At 34.4% G+C, this 26,563-nt stretch overlaps 1 protein-coding gene across 1 annotated transcript; it reads right to left on the minus strand.

Moving 5' to 3' along the window:
• Positions 1-2,934: 2,934 nt before the first annotated feature.
• Positions 2,935-25,529, minus strand: SUB1 (SUB1 regulator of transcription). The gene is made up of 5 exons (XM_003759954.3): positions 25,428-25,529; positions 19,431-19,503; positions 17,010-17,129; positions 7,410-7,518; positions 2,935-3,412 (listed from the first exon to the last, which is right to left on the minus strand). The coding sequence occupies exons 2-5, from the start codon at positions 19,500-19,502 to the stop codon at positions 3,333-3,335; spliced, it is 381 nt and encodes a 126-aa protein (XP_003760002.1). The 5' UTR covers position 19,503; positions 25,428-25,529; the 3' UTR covers positions 2,935-3,332.
• Positions 25,530-26,563: the final 1,034 nt, after the last annotated feature.

A 26,563-nucleotide genomic window follows, 5' to 3' on the forward strand; every position in this document is an offset into this window, starting at 1 on the left:
AACATATTCAACCAGTCAATGGACGTATATTTTATTCATAAGGCTTTATTTTATATCACCAAATTCTAAATAAACCACTAAATGTGGTTTCCAAATTGTCAATCTATCATACAAATCTACTCAATTCTTTTGAACACTGAATTTTATTAGTATGGGATAACTTTAATTTTCATGGATTATATACCAAATCTTAAACCACCAAAGCACTTTGTTGCAACTACTAAGGAACAATATTGCCTAAAAACTTAGTAAAACAGACAATGCATTAGTCACCTACTTTTGTTTGTTTTTAGTTTTCTGAAATTATTCAAACACTTCTTCCAGATTGCAAGGAATACTTCAGAATATTGCTTACAATTTTATATATTCTATATATAGGAATAAGGTTACAATGATATTTCTGTCCTTCCTCATCAATCAAAATAATTTTCTTCTAATTTTTAAAAATATTTTCATATATATATATATATATATACACACATTCCTTTAAGGCTTACAAAGCACTTTGCTCACAACCAGAAGTTGACAACTAGCATTTCCATTTTACAAATGAGAAAACTGATACACAAAAAGGTGACTTGCCCATGGTCAGTATCAGAGCTCAAAATTGAACCCAGATTATAGGATCATATATTTAGATTTCATAATCCTAAATCAGCCCTCTCATTTTACAGATGAGAAAAGTAACTGTACATCTAGTACTTTCGCCATTACATGGTACGGCTTCTTCTATTTAAAAAAAGGCAGGAAACCATAGCATCTTTAAGAGCTTGACAAAGTAGGTGGTTTTCTCTAAAAGACATTTTGTACTTGTAAAGCATAAAAGGACACAAAGCATCAAAGAATTTTTTGTTACATTAATAACAGATTTGCACACTGGAGTAATAGTGCAATTTATTGAGGCCTAACTGTCAAACATTAGTTCTTGAAATAACATACTTACTTCTAGGGCCAAATTTTATTTGCCAAGAGATTTTACTTTGAAGAATTATGAATAAGGTAATGCTTCCCTTAAACTTGTTCCAAAACCCTAACCCACAAACAATAATAAAATTAACTATGTATTGACTATTCAGCAGGTGTATTTATCATTTTAACAGGTATAAAGTCATTACTAATATCAATGCAACTACTTGTACATCTAATTGTCTTAACACACTGTTCAACACCTAGATTATAGATGGATTTCATACTACCTTCACAACAGCAAAGTATATTAATATGTTAGCTTACAAATCTATTTAAAGCTTTGAAATATACCACCTCATTATTCCTTACAATCAAATTCAAGTCCACTCTTGTTAGTTAAATCATATTTCAGATAAGTTAATAAAGTTAACTGTTTCCCTCCAAAAACTGGGCAAAATTTCAATTTAGATAAATACAATTTGAATCTTTTGGTCTTTATCATAGGTACTATTATATATCAAGAATTTCCTTATTCTCCTAAAGATGTATTTAATCAAAAGATACCCTAAGAAGTCATCTAAAAAGTACAAAATCTCAATTAAAAAGAGTAACTTTCAGTTAAGAATCAGTATTCATTGGCCAGTTAGTCTTAAAATTAAGCACCTATTATAAAATGTTTTCTGTACTGCAAAACAAATACACATAATAGGAAGAGTGAATGCGTTCCAAGCATTTGCAGAAAATCAATGAAAACACTAATGTCCAAGCTGGTTATTGGCAGTAGCCATTTTGTTACCAAATACAAATCCAATTTGTCCACAATTTATTCTTAAAAGGTTTTCAAAAAAATAACATGAATAAATCATAATCACATGGTTATATGAATTGATCTTAAGTGCCACCATAGTAAAAGAATCTCATTTTCCATTGTCCTACCTGAATATATATTTTCTATTCTTAAAATGTGATCAAATTTGGATCATTCAAAATAAAAGTATTCCTATCTCTATTTGCCTTCAATCTAAAGCTGAGTGACCATTAGTCTCCCTATCTTTTCTAACTATTCAGTTATACTTTCTTTTAATACACACAAGATTTTCACAACTAATTTATGGTTTCACACACTCCTATGCTCAGATATTACAGCTATTATATCAAACTATATGTACATTTTCTATTTCACCATTTCTGTGCCTTCCTCTTCAGACATAATAGGGTAAAGGAGCTAAAAGCTAAGTCTAGGTCAATCAAATCCACTTAGGTGCATGTTGGCACTTAAGTACATGGCCAAAACAATATCATTCCCAACAGATTAATATGGGAGAAACCATAGAAAACAAGTATCAGCCTATTAGTATAAAAGTTTACTATAATAATATAGCAACATGGTTCAGCAAAATTATTTCTCTGATGACAAAGTTTATATACTATCATACTCTCAGATGGCAAAGTCTATATACTATCCATATTTTCAGTATCTAAAATAAAAAGTTAGGACCAGTAAACTTTCTGGATTTTTATTAAATCCTAGTCTGAGGTAATTTAACAATAATATCTGATTTTACAGACATCATCCTAAAATCTGTAAACATCTTCCAAAAGTAAAGGAAAATTAAGACTTTCATATATGATTTTTTTACAGACTAAAAAAGGTGGCTTGATAATTACATAGAATTCTGGGGTAATTAACATACACTTGCTTAGAATAAATAGAAACAATGTTTGTTCTGAAGTATAAAGTATTTATTACAGTATTAATCCTAAGGCTTTCATAAACAGTGTTTAAATTGACAATGATACCCAAATGAATATCTCAGAATTTCAATAACACTGAAGTCTGTAGAAACAAACATTATATCATCAAGGGAAAGAAGTGGAATAAAGTTTCAAAAAGACAAGCCACCTTAGAGGAAAATGAAAGAAATGAAGAGGGTAGAAGTAAAATTATGATAATGCAAAAAGTTACAGTCAAAAATCAGTTTTGGATATTTGGATATTTTGAAGAAAAAAATGATAGGCTCTATCTTTCACAAATCAAATGTTTATTGTTAAATTCAATGCTATTCAATGTCTCCTTTAACATCAGTTGAACTGAAACTAAAAGATACACAAATTGCAAATACTAGCCTTTCCGGTAACCAACACTTCTCATCAAAAAAGGCCACAAAGTTAGATTTTATTACTTGATTTTATTTCACACCAGGTGGTGGATGTAAAGCATACCTTTTTAATAAAGTATAGACAATTAGCTTCACTCAGAATACACCTTTAATGCACATTTAAAAAAAAGGATTCATCTTACAAATTGTTTTGCAATCCAAATATACAATAGCTTGGAAAACAAATAGTTTAGAAAACAAAAGCCAATGTAAAAAGACTGATTAAAACAACTAAAACAGTACAGGTTTTATATGGCTCTGATTTTACAGTTTTCTTACTGCATCATCAATATCAGAAATCTGTTCCTTCAGCTGGCTCCATTGTTCTGGATTTAAAGAAATACCTAAAACATATTTTTTAAAAAATAGAGTTAAAATTTATTTTCAGTGCAAATCTTTACAAATGTAACTACAACTAAAATATCACAATTTAAATTTTAAATTAGCGATCTTGAATACCATTAAGAATTTAAAAAAGAAAAAAATCTTTATTACTGCTATGTAGTACTTTATTTCCCCACAAAGCCTCCTCTGGTCAGGCCAAACAAGATCATTATTGCTCTTATACACCAGCTCCATTTTGATGGATTACTGTATCTTTCAATTTTGAAACATTCTTATGCAATCTTGATAAGTAATCAGAGCAAAAAATAATCTGCATGATAGCACAGTCATCAGGAAATTAGCAAACCAAGCAGGCATGCACAAATTTGCTGCATAACAACCAAATCCAGTACCAAGTAAGGTTTTCTCCAAAGATCCATAGGAACCCAGGTCAACCACCTTAGTTCTAGAGGGTTAAGCAGCTCCTAGGGTACAGGCCCCCAGGCCAGGACTCTGGATATTGCTGATGAAGCTAACTTGGGGAAGGGAAACCACAAACTGCAGGGTACTTTAGTATTTCAGAAAACTATACAAAACACTCAACATTCACATTTCACTAAATTCTGTAAGCTACAAAATTTAGCAATACAAATAAAGGGAATTACTACCCAAGACAGTGAAAGTCATTTTTAATATCACATCTCAAGAAATTAAAGTAGGACAATAAAAATGTGTGATATACTAGTAAATTATCATACTTTATACAAAATTATACTATGGATGCAATTAACTCTTAGTTATTCACTCTTTTGCCTTGTCTTAATTGTGATTTAAGTTTTATCAAATCAAGTATATTTTTTTCTATCTTACTCTCCAAACCTCCAGTATTTCATGCATTAATTCTATGAGTAAATAAGTGGAGGAAAAAAAATGAATTTTGGAGATTTCCATATGCAGAAGGCAAAACTGTAAAATACATAGCAAATGTAAGGCTATTTAAACTATTTCAAATAATTGAGCATTTTCAGCAACAACAAAAAATTGACTAATATGTTGGACTTTCTATTACTGAAAAAGCAGAAATAAGATAGAAGGCAAATGAAACACAAATATTTAATCCAAACAAGATTTAAAGATGATAGATATTACAGAAAAAGCAACAAAGTTAACAATACCACGTAGGAGACAATGAAATTTTGTATAAAAAGGGAATTCAGTAAGTAGATACTCTAAATGACAGAGAAGTGAGGTAAAAAATAATGAAAATAAGCAGAATTTTGTCATGAGCTAGTATTTTGAGGCAGTTCAAATAGTTGTGTTCATGTGGCTGCTTTGGTTCTCCAATTGCTGATGAGTGCACTACTACCATTAAAAACAACTTTTACTTTGGCCACAGAGACTACCTTATCACTCTTTATCAAGAGACCTTCATTTCCTCCCCAACATATTAAAGTTAAGTTCTTCTTGGCCCTTTTCTCTTTTCTCAGCATTCTCTTTCCTATGCAAACTCATAGACTCATAAAAAATATCTTCTAGGCAGTTATATCTCAAATTTGAATCTACAGCCTAAATCTCCTTTCTAATCAACAGACTTACCTTTCTTCCTATCTACATACAATCTCTACATAGATGTCATTACTCCTAATACTTCTAAATCACAATGTCCAAAACTGAGCTCATTATCTTCATCCCTATATCTGTTCCTTCTAATCATTTCTGTTTGGCACTCAATCTCAAGTCTGAAGCCATTCTCTTACTCATCTCTCATTTCCAATCACAATGAATCATTTCAATTCTATCTCCATTAAGTCTCTAACTATCCCTCTTCTTTTTAATTTCAATTGTCACTACACCATTCTTCAACACAAATCATTTTGATCATTGTAATGGCTTCCTAAGAAATTTTAACTCTTCAATTCTTCCTCTTTTTAGTTATCTTCTATACAAATTATCCTTATGAGTAGTGTTAATGGTCCAATACCCTCATTTTATAAATGAAGACCCTAAAACACAGAGAGGTTAAGAAATTTACCCAAAGTCACATATGTTAGAACTGGGCTATGAACACAAGTTATTAAAACCTAAGAGTCAGTGGTTTTTTCACTATAAAAACTACTCTTAACATTCAGTCTTATCTCTTACTATCCTCTCCCCTCCATTTATTCTATGTACCACCAACCAAACTAAACCAAGTATTCTCTCTTTCCCAATAACACTACACTTTGCCAATTTTATTATACTTGTGACTCATCAACAGAACACGATGGACTTGGGAGTTAAAAAGACCCGAGTTTAGATACTGCCTCAGACACTTACTGAACTAATTGTCTTTAGGCAAGACATTTAACTTCATATTCAGTTTCCTCAACAGTAAAATGGGAATAACCTACCTCCCAGGGTCATTGCAAAAAAATTAAATGAGATTATATAAACTCTAAAACACTACATGCTTTTTTATTATTTAAAGATTATTAGGAATGATTATTATTTATTATTAATAGGAATTATTACTCCCTAATGTCTGCAATGTCATCTCTCTTTCATTTATTGCATTTCTACCTATTATTCATTAAAGGACAAATAATAGGCTACTTCCTCCAGGAAACCTTCCCTGATTTCCACCCACTAGCAATCATGGCCCCTTCTCTGAATTCACACAAAACACTTTACTCTTCATCTTAATGAATTTATGAAATTATGCATGATAGAGTAATTTGTGTTTCTGCCTCACACCCCAACTAGACTAAATTCAACAATATGGCATGCTATAAGAATACTAAGAGTCAGGTGTACCCTGGGTTTGAATCTCAACGCCCAAAACTTAGTAGGAATTCAATCCCCCCCATCCCCAACAAGTCAGGTTGTTCCCTCATCTATTGCATACACTACCTCAAATGTGCCTCAAAGCCACTTTCAAAGTCAGGGTTGTGAAAACTTTAAAGCACTATAAGAAGCATGTGAACTTTTATTATTATCCAAGATGAAGACCATGTCTTATCTAAACTTTCTATCTCTCAAGCATCTAACAGAATGTTCTGTACCCCCCAAAGGCCCTTAAATAAATATTTGTTGAACTGAAAAAAAAAGAAAAATTAAGCTATTTCCTTAATTCAAAAGCAAAGATTAAGTCTTCTCTTTCCTTTATGGTACCAAATATGGGATTCAAAAAAAACAAGTGCCCAATAAAGGCTTCTTGAATAAACAGATTTCAATAAAACAAATGTGAGAGAAGATGAAGGGAAAGGTCAGAAATAGGGATAAATATCAGCAATTAATCTCTTTTACAGATCAAAGACAGAGAATATGTCCCTCCTAGAGAAAAGAACTTAAGAAAATAGTATTTCCAACTAATTCTGTGGCAGTCCAAGGGGCATCCTATTATCTCAAATATCATAAAGCAAAATATATTAAAAAATAATTAAAAACTCAACTTGATGGATCATAAAGGAACATTCTGAAAATTTTCTGGACTATGAAAATAAAATTTTTAATCATATTAAATTTTATGTGAATATAGATAATGTTTAAATCTGTGCAATAACAGATTGTGTTTTTAAAAATTCCAACTAGAACACATACACAATTGTTGGATAATTCACAATTCTCCCATGCCTCGGTAGGTGGTTTCATGAGTTTCATTGGCCAAAAAACTAGTAAACAACTTTCTGGTGATGGGCTTGATTGCCAAAGCTGAAGTCTTTCCAGTATGATAGTACTTGTGTCATGACAAAATAGATCCCAACAGTATAGCCTAAAAGAAGTTAAGATCATCACCTACAGGCCAAAAAAAGGCTTCAGAATAGTTTTTGGTTTTAACCCTACAATAAGATAAATACAAAGAGAAAATTTAATTAACTTTCATATTAATGACAATTTCCTAATGAGAAGCTGGACTAATTAGGTTTTAGGTAAATTCTTCAGACAAGAACTCTAAATTCTGCACTATATGTATTCTTTAGGCACATATAAGTATAGACACATCTTAACAATTCCCACAGTTATCTTTAAAATACTCACCTTTCCTACCAGGTTTCATTTCACCTTCTTGATCCATCCAGTATTCTCTAATATCAATTAGGACTTTTCCTTTGAAGTCCCGAACACTGACATATCTCATTTTTCCAATCTGCAAATAAAATAAGGTTGTAGAAGTATCTGTATTTATTTGCACAATAAATTGTGTATAGCTTAAATCACATTAATTACTAAAACTATCTGATTCTATTATTTGATTATGAAAAATCTCATTACTATTTGACTATTGTTCTCAATAAAGTCAAAACATCTATATAATAAAGTTCATCTTTGACAAATTACAATGTGTAAGTGAAACCTTAGAAGCTATTTTGATTTGCATTTTTTTTTATGATGCATTAGAGTATTCTTTCATGTGGTCATGAATATTTTGCAATTATTTTGAGGACTGTGTTCAGAACCTTTGGTCACTTATCTACAGGGCAATGGCTACAACTCTTTTGTGTGTGTGTGTGTGTGTGTGTGTGTGTGTGTATGTGTGTACACAATATGTTTGAATTTGTTATATGCACATATTTATCAATTATTTATCTATGTTGAATATTAAACCTTTAACAAAGATTACCCAAAAATGTTTTTTCCATTTATCCATTTCCTTTCTTACCTTGGATGCATAAATTTTGTCTGTGCAGGACCTTTTCAATTTCCTTTCATCAAAGTTATCTATTTTATATTTTGTAACTGCCTCTTTCTCTTCTTGCTTAAGAATACATCTCTTACTCATAGCTCTGAGAAACATATGATCTTTCGGTTTTTTTTTATTTATGACCTTTAATATTAAGGCCACATAATTAATATGTATCATGAAGTACGGTGTAAGGTATTGGAACTCGGTTTCAAAGGGTTCTAAAACTGCATACCGTCTGATCCAGCAGTATCACTACTGGGTCTGTATCCAAAACAGATCATAAAAGAGGAGAAAAAGACCCAGATGTACAAAAATGTTTGTAGCAGCTCTTTTTGGAGTGATAATGACAGGAAATTGAGTGGATGCCCATTAGTTGGGGAATGACTGAATAAGTTATGATATAAGAACGTAATGGAATATTATTGTTCTAGAAGAAACGATGAGCAGGCTGATTTCAGAAAAGCCTGAAAAGAATTACATGAACTGACACTAAGTGAAACGAGCAGAACCAAGAGAACATTGTACACAATAACATGATTATGTGATAAGGCAATTCCAATAGACTTGGGATAGGAAATGTCAGCCACATCCAGAGAGAACTATGAAGCTTGAATATGGATTGAAATATAGTATTTTCACTTTTTGTCTGTATGATTTTTTTTTCCTTTCTAATGGCTTTTTTCCCTTCTGATCTGATTTTTCTTGCATATGACAAATATGAAAATATGTTTAAAAGAAATGCTCATATATAACCTCTATCAGATTACTTGTTGTCTTAGTGAGGAAGGAGATAAGGGTGGGGGAGAGAAAAATTGGAACACAAGGTCTTATAAAAAGAGATGTTGAAAACTATATGTGTTGCATTTTTGATTTCCTTCACAAGCTAATTGTACAATAATTCAGAGTCTGATTCTTTTTGTACAGCAAAATAATGTTTTGGTCATGTATACTTATTGTGTATCTAAGTTATATTTTAATATATTTAACATCTACTGGTCATCCTGCCATCTAGGGGAGGGGGGGGGGGTAAGAGGTGAAAAATTGGAACAAGAGGTTTGGCAATTGTTAATGCTGTAAAGTTACCCATGTATAAATCCTGTAAATAAAAGGCTATTAAATAAAAAAAAAAAATAAAAAAAATAAAAAAAAATAAAAAAAAAACTATATGTGTATTTGGAAAAAGAGAAGGAGGAAAGTAAGAAGGCAAGAAGGAACTGTTTCCATCAAGTTTTGAAGACAATTAATGACTAAGGCAAGGATTGTATTCCAGGCATAGGTAAAAAGTGTGAATTTAAGAAGACAAGAAATCAGAGTGTCATGTACAAGGAACCAAAAGGCCATAATGGCTGGACCAGAATGCACAAAAAGATTGTGAAGAGTTTTAATTGGATTGAGGCTATGAGGGCTACAGAAAGCTTTTCCTGTTAGGCTTTTTTGTTTGGGGAAAATACAAATTTAAATGGATTACTAAATCAAGATACAAGATAGTATCTATAATTTTCTATCACTTCTTGCAAAAAAGGAACAAGGTATTATATAAAAAACAGAAATAAATGCTTTAAACAAGAACTAAAGAAATGGTTCAAAAAATAAGCAACAGTTTAGGTTTTACTAAGTTAGATTTTTAAAAAGATAACCTTGGCCTTTTTTGATCCACTAAATTACCTTTTACATATTCTGTACATTTTTATGCGTATGCATATCTCCTTATATAGATTATAAGCACCTTAACATCAGGAATTGTTTCCTTTTTGTCTTTATATTCCCAGAGCTTCGCACATAATAGGCCTTTAATAAATGCTTCTTGATTGAGAAAGACTGTCCAATAAATGATTTATTAGAATAATAAAACATTAACTATCTACTATAGGTCCAATTGTTTAAGTGCTAGAGTAAATTGAACTATTTTTACAGCCTGGTTAATAGTCTTAAAACTGTTTTTCTGAGATGAATTCCAAAAATTCTTTTGAACAAAAAGTTGCATATAACAGATTTTTGTTGCCATTCTGACTCTTTGTACACACCTCCCCTCCATCCCACTCCCAGTGAACTATAGCATGGTAGGCCTTTCTATCCTCTATTATCTCTAAGTCAGTCCTGATTTGTGTTTGCTCCTTCCCTGAAATTATCTACTTGCCATCCTCTTTTCTTTTTCCCTTTAATCTTTCCCAACGTTGAGGTCTTCTCCAGTGAGTCTAGACTTCTCATTATGTGAACAAAGTATATGAATAGCCTGAATTAGTTTTAAGTATTGACTAATTTGACCTCCTGTTTGTCCAAGGGACTCTCAAGAGTCTTTTTCCAGTCCACAGATCAAAAGCATTGATGCTGTGATACTCTGTTTTCCTTATAGTTCAACTCTTACAGCCAAACACTGCTACTGAAAAACCATAACCTTGATGATATGGGCCTTTGTCATCAAAGTAAATGTCTTGCTTTTTCATTATGCATTTCAGATATGCCAATGCTTCCTCCCAAGGAGGAGCAAGCATCTTTTAATTTCATGGCTGCAGTCACCATTTGCAATGAACTTGATCCCAAGAATATAAAATCTGACACTGTTTCCATTTCTCTTCCCTCTATTTTGCCAGGAAATGATGGGACCAATTACCAAGAGTTTAAGGTTTTTGATGTAAAGCTTCAAAACAACTTTTATATTCTCATCTTTCACCCTCATCAGGTAACTTCTTAATTCTTCACTTTCCTCCAAAAGAATGGTATCATTTGCATTTGAGATTTTTGATATTTCTCAAAGACTAGATTCTGACTTAATCAATGTAATATTTGACATGATGTATTTTACATTAAGTTAAATCAATAAAATAACAATATACAGCTTTGTTGTACTTCTATTCCAATCTTAAAGCAATCCGTGGCTCTAGGTTCCTCAGAAAACAAGTAAATTGATCTGGTACCTTCCATCTCTTAGAGGACTTGCCACATTTTTGTTGTGATCCAGAGTCAAAAGCTAGCATAGTCAATGAAGCAGAAGTAGAGTTCTTTCCTCTCACCCTCCCCACCAAGAACTCCTTTATTTTCTCCATAATCTATCAAATGTTGCCAATTTGATCTCTCGTTCCTCTTCAAAACCAGTCTGCTCTTCTGATAATTCTCAGTTTATATATATTGCTGAAGCCTAATTTGTGAAATCTTAAACATTACCTTGCTGGCATGTAAAAAGAATGCAAATATTCAGTAATTTGAACATTTCTTGGCACTGCCCTTTGTTAAAACTGGGATGTAAACTGATCTTTTCCAATTCAGTGGCCACTATTGAGTTGTCCAAATTTGCTGGCATATTGAGTGTAGCATTTTAGCAACATCATCTTTTAGGGTTTTAAATAGCTCAAGCTGGAATTCCATCACCTTCTCTACACCCTTATTGTTGGCAATGCTTCCTAAGGCCCATTTGACTTCATTCTACAGGATGTCTCATTCTAGATTAGTAATCACACTATATTACTTATCAATGATGTTAAGATCTTTCTCTTATAGTTCTTTTATATATTCATGCCACCTCTTTTAAATATCTTCTGCTTCTGTTAAATCCCTATTTTTATTTTTATCATGCTCATTTTTGTATATAACTTTCCCTTGATATCTCTTAAAGAGATCTTTTTCCTATTCTTTTGTTTTTTTTCCCTATTTCTTAGTATTGCTAATTTAAGAAAACCTTATCTCTCCTTGCTATGCTCCGTGATTCTGAATTCACCTGGGTTTCCCTTTCTCCTTTACCTTTCAGTTTTCTTATTTCCTCAGCTATTTATAAAATCTCCTTAGACAGCAATTCTGTGTTCTTAATTGTTTGGAATGTTTTTTGTTGTTGCCTCCTGTACAATACTGGGAACCTCTATCTCCATAGCTCAGGCACTGTGGCACTATCTACCAAATATAATCCCTGAAATCTATTTTTCACCTTCACTTTTTATTCATAAGGGATGTTACTGAGCTCATATCTATGTGATCTGATAGAAAACAACTAGGTGGCAAGATAGATTAAGAGTACTGAGCCTACTGTCAGGGAAACTCAACTTTCAAAGTTTAAATCCCATCTCAGGCAGAGGCTATATGACCTGTTTGCCTCAATTTCCTCCTCTATAAAATGAGTTGGAAAATTAAATAGCAAATCATTACAGTATCTTTGCCAAGAAACCCCTAAACGAGGCCATAAAGCGTTGGACATGAATTAAAAAAAAAAAAAAAGAATAAAACATAGTCTGATGGTTTTCCTTACTTTCTTCAATTTAAGTCTGAATTTTGCAATAAGATACTCATGATGTGAGCCACAATCAGCTCTAGGTCTTGTTTTAATTGACTCTATAGAGCTTTATCTTTGGCTGCAAAACATATAATCAACCTGACATTATACTAATCATCTGGTGATGTTTCATATGTAGAGTTGCCTTTTGGGTTGTCAAAAAGAGTGTTTGTTATGACCAGCAAGCTATCTTGAAAAAACTGTATTTTAAATTAGTCTCTTCCCTGCTTCAGTTAGTACTCCAAAGCCAAACATATCTGTTATCTTTTTATTTCCTACTTCAGCACTTCAATCCCCTATATAATTTTTTTTGGTGTTATTTCTAGATGATGTTCTAAGTTTTCACAGAACTAATCAACTTTGACCTCTCTGGCATGAGTGATTGGAGCACAGACTTGGATTACTGTGATGCTGAACAGTATGCCTTGGATTTGAACAAATATTATTTGGTCATTTTTGTACATAACAGATATTTACTTCTAAATAGTAGTAATTCCATCAGTAAAGATTAATCTGGATGACACAGATAACACTCCTATTTCACACCTTAGAAATTATTTTATGAGTTACTATGGTAAAAGAAATCTGGTGGTAATCTTCTAGCAAGAGGCCTTTGCAAACTTGATCAGACTATGGTCCCACCTGTATCCAAAACCTTTCCCAGGTTACTTTCTATGTTATATTCTAGTGACATAGCCTTCAGAATCCAAGGATCATTTCCATAACATAGGATCATTTTAAAATCATATTCAAAAATTCCCATTCAGGTAAACTGTCTAACAAGAACATTTTTTCTTGCAGTAAAATAATTATACAGGGTTATCTGTTCCAGGTATATCAAAAATGTCTAAAATACAACTTACAGCCTTTCTGATCAAATCCTACTCTCTTCCAAATCCCACCATTTCTGTTAAGAACACTACAAATCTTTTAGTCATTCTCAATTCAGCATTTTCCATATATCCCTAAAATATCTAATCAGCTGCCTGGTTTTTTCATTTCTCCCTCCACAACAACACTCCCATTCACCGTCTTTTTTCCTCTCTCCACAACAACTTTCCTATTCACACTATTCTCCTCACTTAAAAGGCCAGGCTTTTATTACCTGCCATCCTTGTCAAATATACGTGTTAACACAAATCTGGCAGAAATAACTAACACTAGATAATGAAGTCAGGGTCCAAAAAGATCTTGGCACTCTGGGAGATGACTAAAAACCATTACATTGAATTCCCAGTCCCTATATTTATGCACACCTGCATCTTTGATTTCCTTCACAAGCTAATTGTACAATAATTCAGAGTCTGATTCTTTTTGTACAGCAAAATAATGTTTTGGTCATGTATACTTATTGTGTATCTAAGTTATATTTTAATATATTTAACATCTACTGGTCATCCTGCCATTTAGGGGAGGGGGTGGGGGGGGGGGGTAAGAGGTGAAAAATTGGAACAAGAGGTTTGGCAATTGTTAATGCTGTAAAGTTACCCATGTATATATCCTGTAAATTAAAGGCTATTAAATAAAAATAAATAAATAAATAAAATAAAAAATAAAAAAATAAAAAAAAAACAAAAAGATCTTGGCAAACCAAAATATAGGGCTAAACCTAATAAGATAAAAAACAAGAGAAATAAATGTAAAGCCTTACACTTGAATAAAAAGTATCAAGATGACTAGGTAACATTTTTATCTGTAAAAGATCTGTGGTTTTAATAGACCAAAACTCAATATGAATTAGCAATGTGATATGCTGATCAAAAAAAGCAAAATTAAAAGCTTGGTCTGTATATATATGAAGAAATTCCTTTAGAATTTGATGGATACATTGGATGATTAGTCCCTTCCAGACTGTGGTCCCACATTGGATAGCTGGTCTCTTCCAGTTCTAAACTATTACCAGATGACCTTTCTGGTTCTTTCCAGCTCTAAATCTATAACCTATTATCCTAAAATGAAATCTCATCACTCAAAAAAACTCAACTTTCCAAAATTACCAATTATCTCTTAATCATCAGATGATCTTTCAGCCCTAATTCTTTTCAATCTATCTGTTGAATCTGACACTGCTAACCAATCTCTCTATCTAGAGAGTTTTTACTCTTCTGGGTTTTTGTGATACTAGTCTCTTCTAGTTCTGCCTCCCTCCTTTTGTCAGTGTCTTTGGTTGGCCTCCTAACAGTAGGTTCTCCTCTATCCTTTTTTCTTCTCCCTCAACAAGCTCTTGTTAACATCATAGGTTTAGAATTCAATTATCTTCTCTATGCAAATGATCCCTAGACCAATAAATCAGCCTATTTTTCTCCTGAACCAAAAACCCACATTACAATTTCCTTTAGGATATTTCAAACTGGACATCCCAGGGTCATCTTAAAATTCAAAAAGTCTGAAACTAAAGCCATTATTTTTCCCCAAAAACCCTCTCTTCCAAATTTCTCTACTTTGTTTCTTAAAGGCACCATCTGCCTAGATTCCCAGATTTATAACTTTAGTATTATCCTGGACTCCTCACTCTTCCTCCTCATTACCTTTCACAACATGTCTCACATCTGACCCCTTTCTCTCCATTCATAGTTATAGCTTCAATCCAGGCCTTTATCACCTCTAGTTTAGATTGCTATAATCGCTTTGCCTCAAGTATCTCTCTCTCCAATCTATATTACATACCCCTGTCAAAGTAATTTTCCTTAAGCACAGATTTCACATTGTGATTCTCCAATTCAACTAACTCCAATGGTTTCCTAGGATAAAATGTAAATTTCTCTATTTAGCTTTTAAAGCCTTTAAAAACCTAACCCCCAACTTATTTCTTCAGATTCACTGGATACTTCTCCCACTTCTGTATTCAAGATCATTCAAAATGATCTTCCTGTTCCTCATACACAATACTTCATCTTCCATCTCTATACCTTTTCACTGATCACTCCCTCATTCCTGGAATACATTCCTTTCTAAACTCCACCTCAATGTCCTTATCTTTCTTGAACATGCTCAGACACCATCTTTCACATAAAGCTTTTTCTGATACTCCCAACTAGTAGAGACCTCTTTCCAAAACAACCTCATTTTTAACCACTTTGTATAAATTTGTATTTATTAACTTTAATGAATATATTTTAAATGTACTACTTATCTCCTCTTTTAGAATATAAGCTCATTGCAAGTAGGAACTATTTCATTCCTTATTCTTGTCCCAGCACCTACCACAGTGCCTGACACATAATAGGTGCTAAATAAGTATTTGATATTGATTAGTAAATATGTTAAGAGTACTTTTTTACAATTATTAAATAACTGTCAAGTAAGAGAACTCTGATAATGCCATTTCAACATGAGTGGAAAAAAAATTTTTTACTAATATGATATATTTCTACAAAGTAGAAAAATAAACAGGTTTAGAAGGAAGGGCAATGGCACTGAGGGTTTTAGGAAAAGCTTTATGTAGAAGATGAAGCTTAAGCTGTATCTTGAAGAAACAAAGGGATTGTATGAGGAAGAGGCTAAGGAAAGAATGGATTCTAACCATGGGAGAATGGCCAGTGAAAGACTGCTGTGAACAAGGAACTAAGAGAAGGCCTATTTGGATTTCAAAAACTCAAGAAAAGATAGCATATAATGGAGCTGAAAAAATAACTGGGGATAGGGCGTTAAAAGTTAAATAGGGAAATTTATCTTAAGAGACAACAGGGAGTCCCTGGAGTTTGGTGACCATGGGAGTAACACAATTAGATACTTAAGAAAACACAATATATAAATACTAAATACAAGATATATAAAGGAGAGAAGGATATAGTATTCTAAGTAGTCTTTGTCTCCAGTTGTCATCTTATCTTCCAATTCCAAGGAACAAATCAATCTATACACTAAAGCTATATTACTCTTCCTAAAACAATGCTTTCATCAAGTCATTTCCCTGTTTAAAACCCTATTAGGGAAAAAAAAAAAAACAAAAACAACAACCCTCCCTATTGCTTATCAAAATAAAATCAGACTCTCTACTCTGGCATTCAAGTCTACTGATGGGGTATAACTTTGTCTAGCCATATTTCTCACACTAATTCTTCCTCAGAATCCTTATCAACTCCTTGGAAACAAATTCACTCCTGTTACTGTCTGATTATTTAATTACCCCCAGTTAAAATGCAGTTTTTTGTTAATTAGGAGTTTATCTAAAGGTCAGCTCAAGACTCACTTTTTTCAAAGACAAATACTAGCCCACAATTTATTCATTAGTTTAATTCCTATAACATTTTAATTGTAGGAATTGCCCTACAAAGTATTTTTTTTAAATCTGGCAGTATACATACAATTTCAGTCACATACAACTTTGGTCACAATAGTCCAGGTACTGTGCTATACCAATTCTCAGTGTTGTCCAAACAAATATTTCACTGGAAAGAACAATGAAATGGTGCATCCTTTCAATTACAACAATGATGATGACTATAAGTCATATAATTAAATAGGATCAGATCTAGATTGGATATGGAAGTCACCAGGACCAAATTCTTCCATTTCATGGGGGCAAACATTCAGTGTCTTATTACAGAGTAATAAATACCACTCAGAATGCAAAACCCAAGTCCTGTCACTCTAAATAAAAAGTCTTTTTTACTTTCCTTTTATTTCACAATCTTTGCCACCAAAATATGTGGAAATTGTTCTGATTCTAAGAATATATAATTGTCAGCTTTACCTGGAACATATGATCATCTCGGCTGCTGCTTTGCTTGGATGAAGCTGGTGCTTTGGAACTTTCTCCTGTCTTTTGCTTCTTAATGGGTTTTTCTGGAAGAGCTTGCTTTTTCCTCTTTGCCTTAAAATAAAAATTTTAAATAAGGTCAAAGTATGCAAACAAAAAATTTTTTTTAAGTTTAACATGATTCTACAACTGATAGAACCACAAAAAACTAAAATCCCCAAGTGTAGGGCATTGTTTTCAAAAGAGTAACCATTTATTCATTGGGAACATTGTCTTCCATCATCTTTGATTATATATGGTAAAAATGAGCAGTATATTTGTCACCCTGTTTAAATTTATTATACCTTTTTCTTAAAGATAATTGTAATTTTCCAATAAATTCCTGTGAGAATAAGACCCCACCTTACCACAAATAAGTCAAGAAAAGCAATCAGCACATTGGTTCATTGGCCAATCCTGACAGTTCACCATGTCTACTGAAAAGTAGGACACATTCTTCAATAGTCCTCTTGAAGTCACTATCAGCAACAGAGTTTGAATAAACACTAAAATCATGGATGAAATTTGTAATTATATTTGTTACTAAAATGTTATTTTATTTAGAGCAAATTACACATTTATTAGATAAACTAATGAGAATGGCAATTCAGAACACTCCTATTGAAAAGAACAAAATAAAGAGATATTTTGTGCTGTGCTCTTAAAGTTAACATTTTAAGACTTTTATAATATATAAATATTAATTAGCATATATGTATATATATATATATACACACATATATATAGTAATATTATAGAAATCAAAATAATTATGGCACTTTTCAGCAGTACATTAAAAGCTTTCTAAACAGTCATATTCTGAAAATTATCCAAATAGTCCTAAATTGTATTTAACTAAAATCCTTCCCAAATCAGTAGAGGGCAGTCATGATCCTTTACTGGGTGCAGGGGGAGGAATGGATCTTTTTTTATGAGAGAATGCAGGTGACACTAGAATAGTGATATTTCATATATAGCCACTAAGTTAACAGTGCTATATAGCCACTAAGTTTCAGAGAAATGAGATTTAATACATAGGCATTTTCTTGACTTGTATCCACTAAATCATATTCTCAATATGTGAAAAAAAATATTATATTCAGCATTTTACTGGGTATGATGAAAAAATTAAAAGACTAAAAAACTAAAGAAAACTAAATGGTTTCAATGAATGAAAGTAAAGCAGTCAGGATTTGTAATATTTAGATTTCAGTAGTTAAAATTAACTCACCATAAAGAACCCTGTTAAAGAGTATATTAAAAGCATTTTAGTCACATAAAGTTTTCCTATTTATTCCATCTTCTTTAATATCAAAACTTTGTTTAAGCACTAAGGATAAAAGATCTCCATTATCTTTTTAAAGCTCTAAATAAAAATAAATACAACTTTTCTAAAATGCTTCCACTTTTCACTTAACATAAATTTAACATGAAAAAAGTTGAAAGCTAAAACACATAACATACTGCATGTACTTACAAGATATAACAAACAAGTTCAGTCAGGTTACTCTTTGCTGGAAATAAAATACTTTCAGAAGAAATTGGCAGTTAAAAAGATTCCAATCACATATCTAATATAAGTTTGAAAAGACTCATTATTTTGACACGAATAGAAAGGTTATTGTATTCATTCAGGCACATGGTAGTTATCTCAACAAATAAGGAGAATGGTTACTGGAAAGTTTGACCTATCCCAACATATTTCCTTACAAATAAATAGTTCCATTCAAATACTACACAAGATACAAAGTGTACCAAATATAAAATTCAGTTAAGTCTTATAGGCAAAATTAACATGATCATGTTAAACAATAGCTTGAGAATGGGGGTTAAGACTATCAAATCAACTACAGGGCACAAAGAGTCCAAGGACATTTTAGTCTCATTACTAAATATAGGCAATACAGCAGAACGGACAAAATGTCAAACTCAAGACCTGGATTCTAATCAAGCTCTGACAGTAAGCAGCTGTGTGACTATGGATAAAAAAGCAATTTCCCCACACCAATGAAAAATCAAAGTACTTTCACATACATCCTGACAGATCCTTCTCTATAAAGGAAAATTTATTTCCTAGGACTTAGAACCAGAGCAAATAGTGACTCTGATCCACTCTCATTCTACTTTCCTATAGAAGTATCCTTCAGTATTATAAATTTGTAATTATAAGACCTTAGTTCAAATCTTAGCTTTCCCACATCCTACATTCTGAGGGTTTTTAAATAAGTTAACTTGCTCATCTGTAAACTAAAAAACTACATGATCTTTAAAATCACATGTAATCCTGAAATCCTACACTTTTGAATGCAAAAAAGAAAGAACAGCATACAGATATATCACCAACAGATATGCAAATGAACTGTTTCAAATGATCACCTTTTTGTCAATTTCACTGTCAGAATCACTCCCAGATGAGCTTGAAGAAACAAGTTCCTTTGATTTGGGCATCCTAAAAAGAAAATATACCATAAGAATGTCTTATGAGTTAATTTTAAATATATTCTAATCATTTTAACAATTTCATGCCACAGAAAAGCCAAATTCTACTACAAATAACTTGTTTATACTCGATGTCTATAGTAGTAGGAGCGCTATGTACATTGCTAGAAATCACATTTCCGGGCTATGTGAACTAATCATACAGATAGCAATAAATTACCAAGTAGAAAAAAATATCTTGAACCAGGGGAAGCAAAGAAATAAACAAAATCCAAACACCTAAATTTTTCTCCATATTCCTGGATTTTTTTTTTTGAGCTCGTTATTCAATTTAATTTAACAAATGTTTTATTGTGAGATTAAAAAAAAAATTTAATGACAAAGCCCCTACTGGGGAATGGGGAAAAGGGGTGTTTATGTACACATAAAATTCAATAGTGTGGTACAATAGAGACTGCTGGATTTGAAGTCAAAGGAGCTGTGTTCAAATACTGGTTTTGTCACTTACCGCTTTGGGCAAGTTACCATTTGGGATGCTCAGCTATAAAAGGTTCTTCTCAGCTCTAAATCTATCATCCTCCTATACACATAACATTAGAAAGGTACAAAACAAAATGCTATAATAGGCACAAAAGGGAAAATTTTTAATGTCAGGGAAACCTTCATAAAGGAAATAGCATTTGGAATATTTAAAATAGGAAAAACAGTAGAAAATGTTGAAAAATGGAATGGACATCAAATTGACAAGTGCCTTGGAGCCAAAGAAATCTAAACTCAATAGGCAATTCAGGGAACCCCGTAGCCTAATAGTAACAAAGTTTAGAAGATGGATTAGAGAAAGGAGCATAAAGGCCCAAAAAAGAAAAAGAGAGAGAGAAAGAGACCCATAGGAGGTTTCTGCAATGGTTCATATGGGTATAAATAAGGACTTTGTATTAGCATGATACAGATAGAGATAGTGCAGATAGCGATAAGGAGGAGAAAGAGCGAAGTATTTGAAAATAACATAAAAGAAAGGACTTGGTAGCAAATTGTGAGAAGCTGGAATAAAAAAGCTGTGGGTTACTAAGCTGGATTCTGCTGTCCTACTTCCTACCAGGAAAGCAAAGAGTATACACAAATAAGATATTAAGAAGAGATGTAAGGATTAAAGAAAACATTTGAAATTCAGGATTACTCACTGTTTAGGATTATTTCAATCAACAAATACTGAGTGCCTACTATGTGCAAAATGTTCTTATGATATAAAGACTGTCATATTGATGTCTTCAAGGAAATTATCAAGAGAGGAAAAAGGAGTAACAGAACATATGTTGGGGAGAGATGACAAGTACACAAATAACTACAATAAAAGTAGAATGTGATAGGTATCCCAGAATGCAGAGATGGTTACAGTGTAAAGCTCATTATAAGGTGCAGCTAGCTAGCGGGCAAAGTGCACTGAAAAGCACTAAACCAGGAATCAGGAGAACTTGAGTTCAAAATGCCATCTCAGACACTTAAGTAGCTGTATGATTCTTCAGTTAATTAAATTATAACTTGCATATGCCCGTTTCCTTACCTGTAAAATGAGGATAATAATAACACCTATCTCTCATCATTGTTGTGAGGATAAAAATGACATCTGTAAAGCACTTTGCAAACCTTTAAGAGTAATATAGAGTCTAGCTTTTTTTAAAGTAATCCCAGTGAAAATTGGAAATTAGTATGGCAGAAAGTAGGCATTGACCCACACTTAACACCGTACACCAAGATAAGGTCAAAATGGGTTCATGATCTAAGCATAAAGAATATTATAAATAAATTAGAAGAACATAGGATAGTTTACCTCTCAGACCTGTGGAAGAAGAATTTGTGATCAAAGAAAAACTAGAGATCATTATTGATCACAAAATAGAAAATTTTGATTATATCAAGTTAAAAAGTTTTTGTACAAGCAAAAACTAATGCAGACAAGATTAGAAGGGAAGCAATAAACTGGGAAAACATTTTTATAGTCAAAGGTTCTGATAAAGACCTCATTTCCAAAACATATAGAGAACTGACCAAGTCATTCTCCGATTGATAAATGTTCAAAGGATATGAACGATTTTCAGATGCAGAAATTGAAACTATTTCTAGCCATATGAAAAGATGCTCCAAATCATTATTGATGAGAGAAATGCAAATTAAGACAACTCAGAGATACCACTACACACTTGTCAGATTGGCTAGGATGACAAAAAAAGACAATGATGAATGTTGGAGGGGATGTGGGAAAAGTGGGACATACATTGTGGTGGAATTGTGAATGCATCCAACCATTCTGGAGAGCAATTTGGAACTGTGTTCAAAAAGTTATCAAACTGTGCATACCCTTTGATCCAGCAGTGTTACTACTGGGCTTATATCCCAAAGAGATTTTAAAGGAAAAGGGATCTGTATGTGCAAAAATATTTGTGGCAGCCCTTTTTGTAGTGGCTAGAAACTGGAAATTAAATGGATGCCCATCAAATGGAGAATGGCAGAATAAGCTATGGTATATGAATGTTATGGAATATTATTGTTCTCTAAGAAATGATCAACAGGATGACTTCTGAGAGGCCTGGAGAGACTTATATGAACTGATGCTAAGTGAAATGAGAACCAGGAGATCATTATACACTTCCAACAACAATACTATGATGATCAATTCTGATGTGTGTGGCTCTCTTTAACAATGAGATGAACCAAATCAGTTCCAATTGTTCAGTAATGAAGAGAACCAGCTACACCCAGAGAGAACTATGGGAAATGAGCGTGGACCACTACATAGCATTTCCACTCCCTCTGTTATTGTTCGCTTGCATTTTTCTTTTCCTTCTCCGGTTATTTTTACCTTATTTCTAAATCTGGTTTTTCTTGTGCAGCAAAATAACTATGGGTATGTACACACATATTGTATTTAACATATACTTTAACATATTTAACATGTATTGTTCTACCTGCCATCTAGGGGAAGGGGTGTGGAAGGAGGGGAAAAGGTAGAACAGAAGGTTTTGCAAGAGTCAATGCTGAAAAATTACTCATGCATATGTCTTGTAAATAAAAAGCTATAATAATAATAATAATAAAAGGTAATCCCAGCTTTGAAATAATATATGATCTTAGCCAAGTGTTTCATCTCTATGGAGCTGAGCACATAGCATTTGATAAATACTTTTTTACTGAAGAATGACACCTAATGTCCTTTCCAATTCTGACAATTTCTTTTAACTCTGCTATAGGAATAATGGAGATTTTATCTACAACTGGGCAGGATCTCTTGGAAAGCAGTACACAATACTAGAAGTCTGAATGTATAGAATAGTCAGGATAGGTACAGAAAAGGGAACAATAAGTTCAAAGAAAGAAGAGAGAATAACATTTAGTAAACTCCTACTATATGCCAGGCACTTCGATCAGAATTTTACAAGCATTATATCACTTGATCCCCACAACAAACCTGGAAGGTAGGTGCTATTGTTATTCCCATGTTACAACTGAGGAAACTGAGGCAGACAGACATTACTTGATATAACCAGAGTCATAAAGCTAATGTCAAAGGCTATCAGGTATTCCTGACTCCAGGTCTAGCACTTTTTCCCCCCGCAGCACTTTTAAGTGTGCAAGGTATCAGATATGTTCAGGAAAAAGCAGGTAATTTGATTTGAACTGAGCCTCTTTTTAATGTAAGATAGCAATAAGGAAACAAGTGAGTCTACCTAGATCCTGAAGGTCCTAGAATGTCAAGCTGAAGGTAATGGTGAGCCATTAAAAATTATGAGCAAGACTGCTAACTTTTATATGCAGATATATTTATCTAGTTTTATTATCAAATTCTTAATTTTCACATAGCATTAAGACAAAGCATTATCTAGCAACCAATGTAAACCTGTCATTTTTCTTTTCATACCTAATGCTAACCTTGGACTAATTACAGGTTTTCACATTTCACAAAGTTTTAAGTAATCAATTAATTCCTAAGACTATAATAAACCAAAAACAATTACCAACTATATTACATCCACTTCAAAATACTGCTATGTTTTGAAAACACTTTATCTTACCCCTGACATTTCAAATTTTAATTCAGGATCGTCTTACTAGTAACAAAACAAACTGGGTGTTTTGAGGTCTACCTTTTTCCTTTCTAGGAAATCAAAATAATGAGAACATTTTCAATATTTCTCTCAAGCCAATCTTAGTAAACAGCTATGAAGAGTTGAAAAGGCATGCTAACTAAGTTTTAATATGTGCCATATTAGGTCAAGGTAAAAATAAAAAAGTGGGACATCCTCCACTGGCAGCCTACTCCAAAAGTACATATCATACCCTCAAAATAGTTCCGTCAATTTTGACTTAAAATCTTGAAGGTGAGGAATAAAAAGAGAGGTCATTACAATTGTTCATATTCACCCACTTTAAATGGTCAAATTCTTAAAATACACTTATTTACCAGCACCCTGAATCAGCCGTCAATAGAATGACTTCAATTTTTTGCCCTATTAGTTAGTATTCTGCACGAATGAAAAATCATGAATTAAATATAAGCCATTTCAATTAATTTAACTACCCAAAGCATAATCTCAGCCAACTTCTTTAATAAACACTTCCCCGAAAGATACTTAATGATTATTACCACAAACATTATCTCAAAGCAACCCTCCAAATTTCATTAAGATTTAGAACTAGTTAAGTGGTAAAGAAAGCAAACTCAAAATAACCAAAGATTTAATACAAAACCAGCTTCGATTTACATTTCGTTCTGTTAAATCGGCATTTCTCAAAGAAAGAAATTAAGCTCTTTTTAAAATCTTTCTTTAACGGTGCCTCCCCAACATAAAACCTACCTAATTTAGGCAAGAGAGGAAGGTTGTCCTGGATAGGTTAGTTAATGCATGCAATGTGAAGAAAGTTGTTTTCTTTCAGGATGGAAGGAAGGATGGAGAAGCAAGAGGGGGAGCGAAGAGACGAGAAAACTGAGGAGGAAGAGGAGGATGGTGATAAATAAGAAAATCAGCACCCGGACAGGAATCATACGAGAAAAGAAACTGCAGGAAGATGGAAGGTTAGGAGGGACGATTGGGGAAGGAGATGCGCGGTGCATCCATCGAGCAGCTGGAAGGGGACTCGCAGCGAGGGTCACTAGGGGTGGACCGAGGGAGGGAAGAAAGTAGGTGGTGGGGGGAGAAGAAGAGGAGGGGGCGGCCTCACAGGGTGGGATGGCTGGAGAGGAGCCGAGGAGACTCCGTGTGTGGTAAAGGGGAGGGACTTGCTCCAAGCGCCATTTTCTCCTTCTCTCCTCGAAGCGTTTCCTTTCCCTGCCCCCCCCCCCCCCCCCCCCCCCCCCCGCCGAAGCCCAGGGCCAGCCACCCCTTCCCCCATCGCTCGGACCCCCCACACACACACCGCCCCTGCCCGTCCCGCTCCAGTCGGCCCCGAGCCGAGAAGCGAACCAAGGGCCCAAGGAGGGAGCGGACTCTGGTCCGCAGCGCCGCATGGTCCCTGCCCTCGCCGGAGCGCGCGGCGCCCCCAAACTCCGAGCCCCCGCCCCCGGCCCGCGCCCCTCCACGGCCGCCCTCCGAGCCAGGGTTTCTTTCTAAGGGGGGAGGATTCGACAGCGGGCCCGCCCCCACAGGCGCCTACAGCTGCAACTGCAGCTACCAACGCCGCCGCCGCCGCCGCCTCTTCCTTAGCCGCCCGGAGGGCGCGAGGCGCGGGGCGCGGGGTCCGCCTCCCTCGTACGGGAGCCTTGAGGAGGGCAGGGGCTCCGCCATTTCCCGCCCCGGGAGCCCAAAGCGGCCGCTCGGCCCACAGCACGCCCGGGCTCGGGCGCCGCCGGGGTGGCCCCGGCCTAATACGGGGCCCCGGCGCGGCGCGATCGGAGGAGGGGAGGGGAGGGGAGGGCAGGAGGCGCCGGCCTCGATGACTCACGCTCCGTTCCTGCGGCCGCACACTCTGCTGTTAGCTCGGGAGTGACAGGGAGCCGGAAATGACGACAGGAAAGAGTTGCCCCACCCCTCCTCCCCGGGGGGCGGAGAGAGGGAATAAGTTAGGTATGGGGGCGTGTCCTCGCCAGCGAACCCGAGACGCTTTTCCAGGTGTTTAAAGGAGCCGCGTCCTTGCTGGCAAGAAGGAAGTCAAGAAAGAAAAGGAAGTTGCCCAAAGAGACGGGGAAGTTTTATCCCCACCAAAGCAAGATAGTGGTGCTGCAACCCGTCCCTCCTTGCCAGGCTTTTACTAATGTCAAAACTTGCCAAATGAAAATATGTTGAGAATAACATCTAAAAGCAGTAAAAGCAGAAAAAATCTTTCAACAAATTATTAAGAATCTACCATACTGACTCAGCTTCAATTGATCAAGGAGGGACAGAAGCAGTTACACCCAAAGAAAGAACACTGGGAACACTTCTTTGACATTAATTCCTACACCCAAAGAAGGAACACTGGGAAATGAGTTGTAAACTGCTTGCATTTTTGTTTTTCTTCCTGGGTTATTTTTACCTTCTGCATCCAATTCTCCCTGTGCAACAAGAAAACTGTTCAGTTCTGCACACATATACTGTATCTAAGATACACTGTGACATATTTAACATGTATAGGACTGCTTGCCATCTGGGGGAGGGGGTGGAGGAGGGAGGAGAAAAGTCGGAACAAAAGTGAGTGCAAGGGATAATGTTGTAAAAAATTACCCAGGCATGGGTTCTGGCAATAAAAAGTTATAATTAAAAAAAAATAAGTTCAGCAAAAAAAAAGAAGAAGAAGAAGAAAAATCTACCATAGAAAAAGACAGCTTGGAAGACTGAACAAGGTGTTAGAATGCCTGGGGTGGAATCCCAGCTCTGCTAATTTACCTGTGTGTGACATCAAGGAATTCACTCAATCTCTATGGTGTCACATAAATTCCCTTCCACTGATAAATACTTGTTGACTTGACTTCCAACTTTAAATCTATGATTCCATGGGACATTGATTTTAAAACATGAGGGACTGTAAAAGTATATATTGTTCAGTGGAGACTAAACCCATGTTTAATAAAGTTTAATAGTGGTAAAGTTTAATAGTTGCAA

Source organism: Sarcophilus harrisii, chromosome 1, assembly GCF_902635505.1.
Source record: "Sarcophilus harrisii chromosome 1, mSarHar1.11, whole genome shotgun sequence".
NCBI classification, from domain to species: Eukaryota; Metazoa; Chordata; class Mammalia; order Dasyuromorphia; family Dasyuridae; genus Sarcophilus; species Sarcophilus harrisii.

Excerpts from the sequence above, each read along its gene's own strand:
- SUB1 (XM_003759954.3), bottom strand. The coding sequence starts at position 19,502 with ATGCCCAAATCAAAGGAACTTGTTTCTTCAAGCTCATCTGGGAGTGAT. Across the intron at positions 17,130-19,430 it reads ACAGTGAAATTGACAAAAAG|GCAAAGAGGAAAAAGCAAGC; the intron begins GTGATCATTTGA and ends TTTTATTTTAAG. Across the intron at positions 7,519-17,009 it reads GAGATGATCATATGTTCCAG|ATTGGAAAAATGAGATATGT; the intron begins GTAAAGCTGACA and ends TTTTATTTGCAG.